General features: G+C 36.1%; 1 protein-coding gene across 4 annotated transcripts in view; it reads right to left on the reverse strand.

Annotated features, from left to right (window-relative positions):
- The window catches only part of APP (amyloid beta precursor protein), a 174,015-nt gene extending 159,977 nt beyond the window's left edge, over window positions 1-14,038 (reverse strand). For 3 of the 4 annotated variants that reach the window (XM_031959244.1, XM_023500961.2, XM_012546749.3), the window contains exon 1: window positions 13,858-14,038. In XM_031959244.1, coding sequence (XP_031815104.1) covers window positions 13,858-13,914 — 57 coding nt within the window. In that variant the 5' untranslated portion in view covers window positions 13,915-14,038. The remainder of the gene's footprint in view (window positions 1-13,857) is intronic. The other variant, XM_031959243.1, reaches the window with a different exon arrangement.
- Window positions 14,039-15,195: the final 1,157 nt, after the last annotated feature.

Genomic DNA, 15,195 nt, shown 5'->3' on the forward strand with positions numbered 1-15,195 from the left:
TTCAAAAGATTATAGCAACTTATCCCAAAAAAATCATTCATTATGATCAAGAAAAATTTATATGCGGGATGTAAGGATGTTTCAACATTAGGAAAACAATCAATAAAATTAATCATATTTTAAAAAATCAAGACATCTAAAACCACATGATCATCTTAATAGATGTAGAAAAAGTCTCTGACAAAATATAAAACTCTTTTATGCCAAAAATTTAGCCATGATGTTGTTCTTCAGTTGTAGTCATAACCAACTCTTTATGACCCTATGGATGCCAAAGCCATCTATCCTCCATTATCTCTCAAAGTGTGTCCAAGATCATGTTCATCCTTTCCAGGATGCTCTCTATCCATTAACTACTTCTAGTGGACTGCCTGACTTACTTTAAGTATAGACCGAGTTGGTTTCCTTAATGTTCAAAGGACTCTGAAAGATCTTCTCCAGCACCAGAATTCAGAAGTATAGATTCTATGGCACTCAGCTTTCCTGTGCAACTGCTAGAGCAGATATGGCTATTGGAAAAACCAAAAGCTTTAACTATATCTAACTTTGTCAACAAGGTGAAATCTCTGCTTTAAAAAAAAATTAATATGCTGTCCAGATTTGCCATAGTTTTCCTTCCAACAAGCATCTTTTAATTTCACAGCTATATTCACCATCTGCTGTGATCTTTGAACCCAAGAATATAAAGTCTGACACTGGTTCCATTTCTTCTCTATTTGCCAGGAAGTGATGAAACCAGCTACCAAGATCTTGGGGCTTTTTATGTCAAGCTTCAAGTCAGTTTTTATACATCTTCTTTTACCCTCATCAAAGAGACTTCTTAATTCCTCTTCACTTTCTGCCTTTTAAAAAATAAGGAGCATCTATCTAAAATCAAAAATATGTATATGCAATGGGGATACACTAGAATGTTTTCCTAATAAATATGAGTGAAGAAAAAAATGTTCATTTTCCCCATTATTATTTTATATAGTTCTGGAAATGCTAGTAAGAGCAATAGGACAAGAGAAAGGAAGCAAAGGAATACAGGCAAAGAGGAGAGAAAACTACCCTGTCTGCTAACAATATGATGGTTTATTTGGAAAACCCCAGGAAATGAGCAAAGATACTGTAATAACAAATTCGGTAAAGATGCTGGCTAGAAAATAAATCCTCAAAAATCAATAGTAGTTCTATATAATAACAATAAAACACAAAAATCAATAAGAGAAGTAGAAGTTCCATTCCAAATAGCCACAAAATGAATAAAATATCTGGGAAGCTGGCTACTTTCAAAGTACATCATAGACATAAGTCTATGTAAATCTATGTAAATAGATTCAATTACAAAGTACCCCTTAAAGAATTAAAGAACTAACTATAAAGCTAAACAATATTCAGTACTGATGGCTAGTTTATGCCAATATAATAAAAATGCCAATACTATTAAAGTATGTTCCTATTTTTAATGTCATATTTAGGAGATATTTTACTCAATTTGATAAAATAATAAAATGTAATTGTAAAGACAAAAGATATTCTAGGAAATGATGAAAAAAGGAGGGACAAAAGGGAAATAGTACTTCCAGACTTAAAACTATATTCTAAAAAAGCAATTATCAAATTCACCTGATGTTGGTAACAGACTAGAGAAACTGATCAATGAGATGGACTAGATAAGGGAGATTAAGAAACCAAAGAACTCAATAATCCAGTGTTTGATAAAGTGAGAAACATAAATTACCTAGGGAAAAAAACTTCCTATTTGAAAGAAAAACTGCTGGGAAAACCAGAAATCAGCCTTGTAGAAATTAGGATTAAACCAACATCTTAAAACAACAACACTCCATAATGCATTCTAAATGGACACATGACTTTAATATTAAAGATTATAACATAAAAGAACATAAAAGAAAAAATAACATGCTTCTTATAGCTAGGGATAGGAGATATGAACAATAAATAATCAATAAATATATGTAAGATCTAATAGTCATTCTCTAATAAGATAGTAGTCACAGGATATGAACAAATAATTCTCAAAAGAAGGACTTCAAAGAATTTACAGCCACATTGGAAAAAATGATCCTTAGAACTAAAAGAAATTCAAATCAAAACACCCCTAAACTTTCACCTCATGCCCTGCTTGGCAAAAATGACTAAAAAATGGCAAGTCAATGTTTGAAGAGTTGTACAAAGCTAGGCACACTGATACATTATTGAGTGAGCTTTGAAATGGCATAACTATTTTGGAAAGCAATTTGAAACCATGCAAAAATAGTGAGTAAACTGTCCATATCATTTTGAAGGAGGGATTTCATTACTGGACTTATACTCGAAGGAAATCATCAATAAGAACAAAGTCTTATCAACAAATATTGTTAGGGCCATATTTTGTAATAGGTAAGAATTAGAACCCAAAGTAGAAGCTCATCAGTTGGGATTAGCTAAACAAAGTGTGATATATGAATATAATGGAATACACTACCGTGCTATGTAATGAATACAGAGAAGCATGCAAAGATTTAAAAGAACTGAAACAGAATGAAGTAAGCAGAGGCAAGAAAACAATATACAGAGTAACTTCAAAAATGGAAATGGAAATAACATCCCCAAATCAAAAGTAAATCTAACAAAATTATAAGCAGGACTCAGAATGAAGAATGTGTAAACACTTTCAACACACCCCTTCATGGAGGTGGGAAATACAAGTATTATACATTGTACATTTTTGGACTTTTTCATTGCATTGATAAATTTTGTTGGATTCCCCTCCCCTCCAAAAAAAAAAAAAAAAAAAAGGTTGTCTGGGAGGCAAAATGATACAGTGAAAACCATGGTAAAATCAAAAATCAAAAATGTTAATAAAAACTTCTCCCTCGAGCCTTCAGCAAAATTACTTTGTACTATATTTTTTATATATTTAAACATTTATGTGTTATCTTCTCTGATGGAATTTAAGATCTTTGAGGTTAAAACCAAATTAGAATCTCATACATATAGTCCAGTACTTTATGTATAGTAGTCATTATGAATAGGGGAGGAAAAGTTTTATCTGTTTACAAATATTCACAACTGCATTTGTAAAAATTAAAACTAAAAGTAAAAACTACCCACACAGTTCAGGAATGGCTAAACAAACTAAAAAGTATTATGGAATATTATTGCACTGTAAGAAATGACATAGAAAGAATTCAAAGAAATATGTAACACTATAGGATAGGAAGCAGAGCAGAGGAAGCAAAATTTGAACATTCACCTTTATTCTACCGAGGCACAGAACTCCCTTTATATATTATGTCCTTCAATTTGCACTAAAAAATTAGGTTTACTCAGAAAAGCTAACCTGGGTTCAAGATAACCTCTAGAAATGTGCTCCTAGAACTTAACTGACAAGCTTCCTCCAATGTGTTCACATTTAATAGCCTGCTGATAAAATAAGTCAAAGGCATTTAATGAAATAGTATACCGTGAATAGTAGTAACAAACCATAACTTCCACAAACTTGTGAACTTTCAATACATACTGCATCAGCAAGAGTGAACAAACACTGGGTACTCAGACAGAGGGAATTCGGATGGCCAAAGCAACTCCTTCGTCTAGAACCCTAGGGCCTTGATGTTCTTTCCCTTCTTGACTCATCCTCACACTGTACATTCCCATCTTGACTTGACAATTCAATTCAGCAACTAGACCTCCATCTATTAGTCTGCTCTCTGTAGGATTCATTGTATTTCACTGCATGAGCTACTTTACTCTAAGATGTCACTACAATAGTAAATGGGAGAAAGAAAGCTATGGAGTAAAGAAAAATTTGTATCCCAGCAGATGTACAATGGGAAAGGCAAAAAGTGATTTTCCCCAAGAGCTGAGTTCTGAAATGCCAGAAACTCCAAAAATTACTAATTTCTTCTACATGGTCTAGCTTGCTATTTAAACGTCTATGGAAGTATGGCTGACAATCCAGCCAGTCAAAGGCTAACCATATTACTGTTTTGTGGGGCTCCTTTACACTTCTTCAAGGAACAAAGAAATGCAAATCATTCTTTATACTTCTATAAGCCATAATTTCAGACCTTTTAAATAAGTTACTTAGGATGCAAGCCACTCAAAAGTTTCACATTCTTCACAGATATGATCATTCACTGTCACTTTTACCTGGAAGATTTAGTTGATCAGGGGTTCCCCATCAACCTTTCACATGTAGATTACGGATTCAGAAAATTATTTAAAAAAAGAAAAAGGAAAAAAGAAGGAAAGTAAAAAGCTTATTGATACTATCTGATTATGATTAACATGGATTTTTTTTTAAGTCAACTAAACAAGGAAATGTATAATTTCATTTATATCTTGATTCTTGTTTGCATATAAGATTTTGTTTTTATTAATAATAAAAATAACTGACTTTAATATGGTGCTTTAAAGTTTACAAAGCACTTAAAAATTTTTACCAATTTGTGTGATAAGTGATGTGGAAAAGTGTTTTCCTCAAATCTCTTCAAACCAAAGACCTCAGAAAAAGAAATCATGTTCCAAAATATAAATATTTAGTGACTAAAAAGCAGAATCCACAACATATTAAGACAACAAACCCTAAGAAATAACAAAGACTTCAATATTTGAAATTCCCATCTAGCCTTCCAAATCTCAAACCATGCTGAGTATGAGGCATGCAGTACAACCTGGCATACCCTAGCAATGACTAAAGCTTTACTTCTCCTTTCCTCACTCCACAGAAGAGTTACTGATTTTGTTCATTCATGCAAAGGAAATGGAAACTCCCAGGAATATTGTAACTAAATTCCAGTATATTATAGCCAAAGGAAATGGAAAACAAACTATGATATAGGAAAAATATTCAGAACTAATTAGAAAGGAAGTAACTTTTTTGTAGCTTTTTATTTTTCAAAACACATGCAAAATATATTCAACTCTTACAAAATCTTGTGTTTCAAATTTTTCTCCCTCCTCCTCTGAACAGCACATAATCCAATATAGGTTAAACATGTGCAGTTCTTCTAAACACATTTCCACATTTATCATGCTACATAAGAAAAATCAGATCAAAAGGGAAAAAAAAAAACACAAGAAAGAAAAAAAAATCAAGCAAATAACAATAAAGGTGAAAAGACTATATTGTGATCCACATTCAGTTCCCACAGTCTTCTCTCTGAATGCAGATGGCTCTCTTCATCACAAGACCATTAGAACTGGCCTGAATCATCTAATTGTTGAAAAGAACCATGTCCATCAGAATTGATCATCATATAGTACTATGGTTGCCATGTATAATGATCTCCTGGTTCTACTTACTTCACTTAGCATCAGTTCATGTAAATCTCTCCAGAACTCTCTGAAATCATCCTGCTAATCATTTCTTATAGAACAATAAGATTCCATAACATTCAAGAAAAGATTTTCTATCAAATATTTCAGATAGAGTATAAGATATTTAGGGAGTTTATACATATATGTAAAATAAGAGCCTTACCCCCCCCCCCAAAGTATTAATAATGTAAAATTATTCAGCCATTCTCCAACTTATGGGCATCCACTCACTTTCCACTTTTAAAAACTGCTACAAACATTTTTGCACATGTGGGTCCCTTTCCCTCTTTTAAGATTTCATTGGGATATAAGCCCAGTAGAGTCACTACTGGATCAACGGGGTAACAGTTTGATAGCCCTTTGCACATAATTCCAAATTGCTCTCCAGAATGGTTGGATCAGTTCACAATTCCACTAAAAATATATCAGTGTCCCAATTTTCCCACATCCCCTCCAATATTTGTTATTATCTTTTCCTGTCATCTTAGTCAATCTGAGAGGTGTGTAGTGGTATCTCAGAGTTGTCATAATATGCATTTTTCTAATCAAATGTAATTTAGAACATTTTTCCATACGATCTGAAAACTGTTCATATTCTTTGACTAATCAATTGGGGAATGACTTGTATTGTTATAAGTTTGAGTCAGCTCTCTAAATATTTTAGAAATGAGGCTTTTCTCAGAAATGCTTGAGACTCTTATGAAATTGTGAGCCAGGCACAGTACTAAACAAAACAGTACCTGACCTCAAGAAGCTCACAATCTAATAGAGAGATAACATGCAAACAATCATGTAATAATATAGAGGGGGTAATTTCAAAAGAGTCTCAAGAAAGGCACTAGCATTAATGGACGCCAGAAAAGGTTCTGGGTGGGGAAAATACTAATTGCTAGAAGGATAAAGAAAAGCTTCATTGTTTGAATTGAATTTTGGAAGAAACTAGACATTCTTAAAAAAAAGAGGTGAGAAGGAATAAATACATAGGAGTAGTCCTTTGGCCTATCGCAAACTATTCAGAAGAAGCTATTCTATGATAGGACTTGAACGAGTAGAGATTATTATCTGGCCATGTGTGGGGAGGGTGGGGGGAGGGAAAGTGGGGCAGAGCACAAATTTAATGAAAATAATATTCAAATGTATCTGTGATCTACTCAATGCATTGAATCCCCTCCAATAACTCAAAAAATAAAATTTAAATGAGTAGAATAGATAGAAAAATAAGAATCAGAAATAACTACATTTAATAGCCCACTTTTTATAAATCTAGGAGGACAAACTGCTTAGTAAAGGATTTCTCATTTTAGAAAAACTAAAAAAAAAAAGTAATTTGGTAGAATTTAGCTATACATCAACATCATACAACATTTACCATAATAAGTTCAAAACAGATGTACCATCTGAAATTCATAACATTAAGTAAATTAGAAGAAAAATAAATCAGGTGCTGTTCCCACATATAAAAAGGAATAGAGTTCTTACCAAGGGAGAGAAAAGAGTACAAAAGAAAAAATAATTATCATTATATGATATTGAAAACTTATGGCATGAACATAATCAATGTATCTAGAATTAGGAATGGAATATATTGATCATGGAAAGATTTTCTATCAAATATCTCAGATAATGGTCTAAGATATATAGGGAGTTTATACATATATGTAAAATAAGAGCCTCATCCCCCAAAGTATTAATAATGTAAAATTATCCATTTTAAATCTTATACTATATCTTAATATTTATCACAGGCATATATATGTATATGTATGTATATATCTACATTTATATACATCCACAAGAATACAAGTTTTCCTAAACTCCACTGTCTCAAACTAATTATTAAAATCTACATGGCTGTAGTCTCTTTATGACTCAAAATCAATTGATGAAATTTAATGTTAAAATTAATAAATTATAAAAGTAGCAAAAACCAGTAGCAAAGCAATGATAAACTCTATTTGAAAAGGCCATTTAAAAAAGTACAAACAGGTAGAAACAAGAAACCCAGATTCCATAGAAAAGAGAAGACAAATGGATCTGGAGAAGATTAGGTTAAGAGAATCTGCCTTAAGAATAAGTTCCAAAACTGAGTGATGGTTCTAAGTAACCAAATGAATAATAACATGTGTCTCAAATAACAAATACTAAAGAAATTGTGGGAGAAATAGCTACTGAAATTATATCAAAATATTTTGCAAATATTTGTCATGATCAAAACATTTACAGCTATAATAAAAAAGAATCATACTTTAAAAATTTATTTTTTTTAAACTATTGTTTATGAATGGGGTACACAACAGCATTTTAACTCTTGTTGTTTGCTTGCATTTTATTTTACTTTTCTTTTTTTTTCTTGTGCATCACGGTAATTGTATAAATATGTATGCATATATTGCATTTAACATATATTTCCACCATGTTAAACATATATTGGACTACTTGCAATCTAGGGGAAGGTGTGGGGGAAGGAGGGCATAATTGGAACACAGGGTTTCGCATGTTTGCTAATTTTTACAGCTATTTATATATATATACATATATACAAATAGCTATATAAATTAAAGCATAGCTAATTTGCTAATGTTGAAGAATTGTCCACTGTTTTGAAAAATAAAAAGCTTTAATTAAAAAAAAAATTACTGTTTAAAAGCAGTTTTTAAATAAGCTGATATAACTATCCTTTCTAAGAAAAATCAACTTATTAATGAATTAAACGTCTCTATTCTAGGGCATCACACAATCCAGAAAGGATAGACACTACATTATTTATTCTTTATTTTGTGCCTCTAGAGGCAGAATAGCATAGTAGATGGAGATTTGGCTCTGAATGATAATAGTAAATAAATAATGACAGCTAGCATTCACGAAGGAGGCACTTTAAGGTTAGAAAAGCACTAGGGTTACAATCCTGATAGATAGGTACTATATACACTGTGCCGTCTAGAAGCCAGAAAGACCTAAGCCTAAATTGTGCCTCTGCCATGAGCCTGGGCAAATTATTTAATCTCTCAGTGCCCTGGGGAAATTGTGACTCTTAAATCATAGAGAAGGTGGAGATCTGCACTTGGACAGGGAGTTCCTCACTCAAAGCTGCCTCCACCAACGAAATCACAAAGTTCAGTTCCATATAAAATCCAATGACATAAAAATGCCATGAGTTTGTGGTAATAGTTTTAAAAAAAAACAACAAAGGAAACCTGAAAGTCTGGTACTATTATCTAGATGAACTGTATTTAACATCTCATTCATTCTAATTTAATGCGTCTTCACATTCTTCAGGAATAAAAAGTTTTCCATCTCCCTAGCAGACAGACAGATTTAAAAGTAGAGGTGGAAGGAACTTGCAAAGGGCCATCATAGCACGTTATGTACCAGTCTCAGGATTTAAAGCCACATTATTTGGTATCAAATAATAATTCTATTTCCAATCCAACATGTTACCTCTCAAAAAGTTCAAACTTTTCATTTAAGTGTTTTAAGATTCTTTTATCTAATTAAATTTTCTAAATATTGCTTTTCTTTTAAAAATTTAATCAAGTTTTGATTGAAAAAAGGGGCATCTCAGAGAGAAACAATGTACCAAATGAACCTCTGCCTGCCTTACACACAAAAAAATTACCATTATCAAATGAAAAGATTTTTCCCCAAATCTCCTCCTCTACTACCATTGCTTCAAGGCTGAAAAAGAATTTCTCAATTTCCATAATCTAGCATGAGAATATTTACTATCTCTGGAGAATGTGGTGCATGATTTTCCCTGGAAAAAAATAACTTTAAGCATGAGACTTAAATAATCAGATTCCCTTGGAATGATTAACATGCAAATATCAGACCACTAAATATTGTAAAAATATTCTTTGGAGTAAATCAATGTTATCAATTAAAAATATCTTAAACTAACTGTGCTTCTAACCAACCCTGAGACATTTTGCATTCTCACATCTGAGAAAGAAGACCTAACTCCTGAATGATGGAAAGAATGAGATGAGATTGTGTACCTGTATAAAGAATCAAAGTGGCTAGAGCTTCTTCAAGGAAAAACACAGGTAAATCCATAAACACTTTGGGAGAGACTCATAGAAAAGCTGTAGACATGAAGAAGCCAGCTGTTCAACATGTCCTTGATTTCAGCTTGCCTCCCTATGAGAGTAAAATGGGCTTTTAATTTGGATGAAACTAGACCCTCTCTCTTGGTTTGAGAGATTTAATTTTGATTGAAGCCAAAGAACTCATTTACTGATGTGTTTTCTGGTATATTACAATCTGTATGACTTATCTGATTTTTGTTTGCTTAAATAAATGGATTTACTCACTATTCATTTATGCACTGGACTTTTGTGTAAGCATTTTGTGGAAAAAACTAAACTGGCAAGTTAGTGGACATAAAAGCTACCCTCTCCTTTAATTGCAACTACTGCTTCCTCTTATATTTTTATATTTATATTCATTAAACTTGAGTGACATAGTCTGAGAATCTAATGAAAAGTGCAAATAAATCATAAGAATCATCTCCAAATATTTTGAAGTAGGAAGGAACTCAGAATATCTGTCTAGTCTAACCTCCTCATATTTATAGAAGATGAAACTGAAGACTAAAAAGGTAAAAGACCTTGATGAAGGACACAGGCTAAGTTGTGGACCCCACTGAATTGTAAATTCTTGTATGCCTTAGTTTTGATTTTAGTAGATACCTAAGACATACTGGATGAACACAGGTCATGCATTACAACTCAGTTTGTATAGCTCCTAACACTTAATGCTGCTTATTATAAATCCATTCAGAAGATTAATTCAATTCAGTTGTTATCTGTTTCAAAGCCAACAGATATAATAGGATCATAGTTGAAGACATTTCAATTTAAAATAGTATTGGTTTTACCCTGATGGTATGTGATAGAATTAGTGTTTCTCAGAGTTTCATCTGTTCTAATCCCACTCACAGCCTGTCCACATCACCCCTCCTGCACCACACCTCCTCTGCAGCCTGACCCATGGGTTTGATTGTTTTTTTTCTGAAAAGGGAGAAAATTTGGGACTCTACGGGGCAGATGAAGAGGAGTAGTAATATCTCTGACTGTATGGATACAGGTTCTAGGTACTTCAAGGCATCAAATGACCCACCCACCTGAGGTCAGGGCCATTCAGACTCCATAAATGTCTGACTCCAAGTCCAGCACTCCACTGAGCCACCTAGCCACACTGTGAATTTGTATAAATTATATTTCAGGAGACATGGGCCATCCTGATTCAAGCTGCTCCTATTATTAACTGCTGAATGACCTAAATAACAGTGCCACATTTTGTGTCCGCACCAAGCCTGAACTAATCTGGTACTTAGCACAGTGCTTGGCCCTTAACAGTTCTTTAATAAATTCAAAGTAATTTCAAGAGGGGTAATACATTAGTAACTAGGAGAGGAGAGAGGGGAAGTTGAGCAAGAAAGGTCTCCTAGGTAATAGCAGCAGTAGTAGTAGCAGTATCTCCAAACAAGGAGATGAGAAAGGAAGACATTCTAGACATAAAGGACTATTTGTGCAAAACCACAGGAATGGCTTATGCATGAAGAATGGCTAGCAGGCTAGACTGGGACTGAGAATATGTACACAGAGTAATATAAAATTAAAAAGATAGATTCGAGTTACATTATAGCAGATTTAAATGTCAGGAAAAGATCTTGTATTTTATACTAGAAACAAATGAAGCCACTGAAGATTTCTGAATAAGGGGAGTACATAGTGACATGATTAAATCTGTTTCAGAAATATTTATTCATTTGACAGTTTGCAGACAATGGACTAAAGAAGGAAAAGACTGGAGACTGGAGTCAGGGAGAATACTTAGTAGATTATTGTAATAGTGTAGGTAAAAGTTGATCAAGGCCCAAACTAGGGTAGCTATGGTGTGAAGGGAGAGGAAGGCATAAATGTGAGAGTGGATGCACAGTCTTAACAATTCTCAACAAAATTTGGAAACTTATTAAATAGGGAAGCAGAGGGAAAGGGAAGAGTACTCCAAGATTGCTAATCTGGTTAAAAGTATGGTTGTGCCATGGGAAAGTTTGGATGAGTGATGTGTTTAAGGGGATGATTTCCATTTTGGACATCTTGAGTTTAAGATACCTATAGACATGTTCAACTGTAAATTGGTAATACAAAACTGGCTTTCAGGAAAGACATTGGGGCTGAATACACAGATTTATTTGTCATCTGCACAAAGATGACAGATGGAAGTTAACTGGCTAATCAAGGAGTATTAATGCAAAAAGGAGAACATAATAGAGCATTAAGAAACACCTACATTTAAGGAGTGGGAGACGCATATGTGCACTGGTTAATTTGCGGATAATTCCTCAATCCTTAATACAATTAGAATTGAAAACACCAAAATTAACCTAAGAGAATTTCAATTCTAACTTTCCAGGTCCTTTCTCTGGATAAAGTGTAGCTGAGCAATCAAATGGTTAAAAAGGCTAGCAAAAAGAACAGAAATAGAAGCAAAGGCCTTATGCTGTAGAATCAAGCTGACCCCGTTTAAAAACCTAAAGACTATAAAGAAAAAGAAAATAATCAAGATTTAGGAGGATAGCTTTCACATTAAGTTTCAAATAAAAGCTTCAAAATATAGAAGGTACTAATTTTCATTCCCAAGAGCTTCTTAAATCAACAGGAGAAATCTCATCATGGAAAAACTGAGATAATTCTATAAATACATGTAGACTTTATTGTTTCAAAAGCCTCTTTTTCCTATGAATTTAAAAAAAAAACCCAACCTGGGTACATTTAAGTTATCTTTTCATAAAACTACTCTCTTTAACTAGAATTGGAATGATTTTTAACTCTGGAAGGTAAAACCCAGAAAGTTCTGTGACCTTTGCAAAACTAGCAAGTTTTTAAAAAATTATGATGCTACATTATCCCATTTATTCTCCTTGGAATTGCCAATAAAACACCCCAAAACAGTTATTTAGATTTTTTTGTTTTGTTTTAATTATTATAATGGGGGAAGGGAGGCTAAGATGAGGGTGGAGGCAAGAGACAAATTGCCAAGTATGGAATTGGAACCCAACTGATGGTCACTTACCCCCACAGGCAATATGAACACACTCACAGAGGATTTAAGGCTTTCAAACAAAAAGAAAAATTACTTCTATTTTTGGCATAAGAAATTAAATTAATACTCGGAAATTAGTGTAAGGGAAGAAAATTTGTTAAACACCTAGTGATGGTCGAATTTCACCAGGATGCTGCGTTCATCATAGCTCTTCTTTGCTGCACTGCAGAGACGCCATCTTCATCTTAATCTTCACTCAATGCAGCCCTTTCATCTGCATCTTAAAAACAAGGTTGAAGAGGAAATCCTCTCCAAATACTGCTCGAGGGTCAACCAGGAGTCCCCGGCACACCCAGAGCTAAAGGCTGATCTTTACCCAGCAAGCCTCTCCTTTCATATACCAGTAGTAAACATCCCATTTATAGCCTCCCCTAGCCATTCCTCTTCCTGCTTTTATACACCCTGCTTCTTTCTCCTAGTTTTTAATCTTAAGGACACACCAAATCATCCAAAAAGTCATGGGGAGCAGGAGGATAAGACACAGGAGAAGTCACTCCACAGAGCTTCTCCCCAGCCATGTCCCCTAAGCGGACACGCAGAAAGCAGGAAAGCTGCAAAGCAGGAAAGCCGCAGCTCTCTGCCCACAGCATTCCGGACAAATGGAGAAGCCGAGGGAGGGAAGGGCGGCTGGGTTTCAGCTTTTGTTTCAGGAAACGTTTTCCTGGAGGGGAAAGGGACGGGAAAACAGCAACATGTCGGGGCTCTGGAAAGGTGTGGTGAAGGGGAAAGGGTGGGGGCTGGGGGGAATTCTCCATCAATTTGCATAAGAGATGGAGGAGAAAAATTGGAAAATTGGCAGTTACCCTCCAAGGGTTTGTTAGCTATTGGCAACGGATCCCTGCTCTTCCCTCCCCCATCCCCCTGCACCGAGGCGACGAGAGAGCAGAAATAAGAGGGGAGAATTTATAAAGATGGTGGTGGAAATGAAAGAAGGTAAAAGGCACAGAGTTGCGTCCTACTCTTGCCTCGTGAATGTTACCGACACTGCCCTTCCCCAGGACACAAGGGAGATCAGCAGTGCTCGGAAAAAGCAGGGTCGGTGCCCACTGTATCTTCAGCTTCCTGTCTGAGTTATTGTCCCTTTCTCTGGACAATCGTTTCGGGGGCTATTTCGATGCCCATGAAGGAGTTGGGCTGGGCTGCAGCCTCCCTAATGTGTCACACTCTAACTTAAAAGAGGCCGTCATTTTTAGAGTCAGGTGGGAGGAGGAGAGGAAGGAAAAACATCAGCCAGGGAGGGTAGGGAGCTTGTGGTCTACATGGGAAGAGCAAAGACACCTGCCCACTGCGGGTGGTTACGGCAAACTCCCCCCGCCCATAAACTGCAGGCTCCGGGGCGAGTAGAGACAAAGACTGAGCAAAAAGACGGTTCCCAGGAAGCGAAAAATCCTGCACGGTTTTCCCTTTCCACCCCTCCCCTGGCCCCTAGGCCCGTGCACCTACCTCCAGGGCTCCAACAGTCCAGGAGAACAGCACCAACGGCACCAAAGGAGGCAGCATCCCGACCCTGCAGTGAGAGATGGAGACTGGCTGCTCTGGGGCTGCTCTCGGCCACTGCAGCTGCAGCTGCGCTATTCCCCTTCCTCTCCCTCCTCCTCCTCTTCCTCCTCCGCCGCTATAGCTGCCGCCGCCGCCTCCGCTTCCTTCGAGCTTCCCTGCCTCGTCTGGCTTAGGGCTGCTCAGGAAACTGAGCAGAAGCAGCTGCTCCAGCCAGGCTCTGGCAGAGAAGTCACCTGATTCCGGCAATCCAGAACGCCGGGATGCTAAGGTGACGTCGAGGGACCTCTAGCGGAGCCGCGAGGTAACCGTGGCGGCCTGAGTGATGGGAGCTCTGGGGCGCAGCCTTTGCTTCTGGCCCTCCCCAAGCCATCAGAAGCACACCTGAGCCCCGCAGGTGGATGCAGAAAGAAGACCGGGTGCTCGGTATTCCAGGAGAGGGATTAAAGGATGAGACAGGATTTGGGGTGAAGTTGTGCCCACCCTGCTTCCCATCTATGAAAAGGGTCAGTGGGGAGGACTTTGTGTTTCACTTTTATTAGCCATAAAGACCATACAGTTAATTTATTTTGCATAAAGAGCGTAGGAACAAGCATCATTTCCTGTGCAATATAATCTTCCTCTTTACATTTGTAAGGGAGCTGGTCTTTCAACCTACTCACAAGAAAGTGGAAGAACAAGGAGGGATTACACTAAGTGTGCAAATTCTGCCAGGAGATGATCCCCTTATCAAGTGCAAATGAGTACTTTTAACATTTAAAAAGGAAGCGGCCCAATCTGAAAAAAAAAAAAAAAAAAAAGGCCTACTGGGCTTCAGGCTGCTTTTAAAAGCTATTTCAATTTCCTGGACAAATCAGGAGAGAAACCTGAAGGTGAATCAAGCTGGAAATCACAGGCAAATGTGGTAGAATAAGAGAAAGCTATACAGTTTAGTTCTATCCCCCATGCATGTCATGTGGCATGTCACTTGCATGTCATGGCATTACCTCTTTGATGTCAAGGTCCTCTTCCAGAATGAAAAACAAACAACTTCTGTAAGAAAAGCTGTCCTGGAATAGGTCAGTTGGAAGATTCTTTCCTTCCTTCCTTCCTTCCTTCCTTCCTTCCTTCCTTCCTTCCTTCCTTCCTTCCTTCCTTCCTTCCTCCCTTCCTTCCTTCCTTCCATATCCTCCTTTCCTCCCTCTGTCCACATAAGGTATCATACCTTTGCTTACAAATGTTTTTAAAAGCATTTTTCCCCCTCTTTTGCACCTCTGAACCCTTCCCAGATATCTTGGGGTTTAC

This window comes from Sarcophilus harrisii, chromosome 3, assembly GCF_902635505.1.
Source record: "Sarcophilus harrisii chromosome 3, mSarHar1.11, whole genome shotgun sequence".
Classification (NCBI taxonomy): domain Eukaryota; kingdom Metazoa; phylum Chordata; class Mammalia; order Dasyuromorphia; family Dasyuridae; genus Sarcophilus; species Sarcophilus harrisii.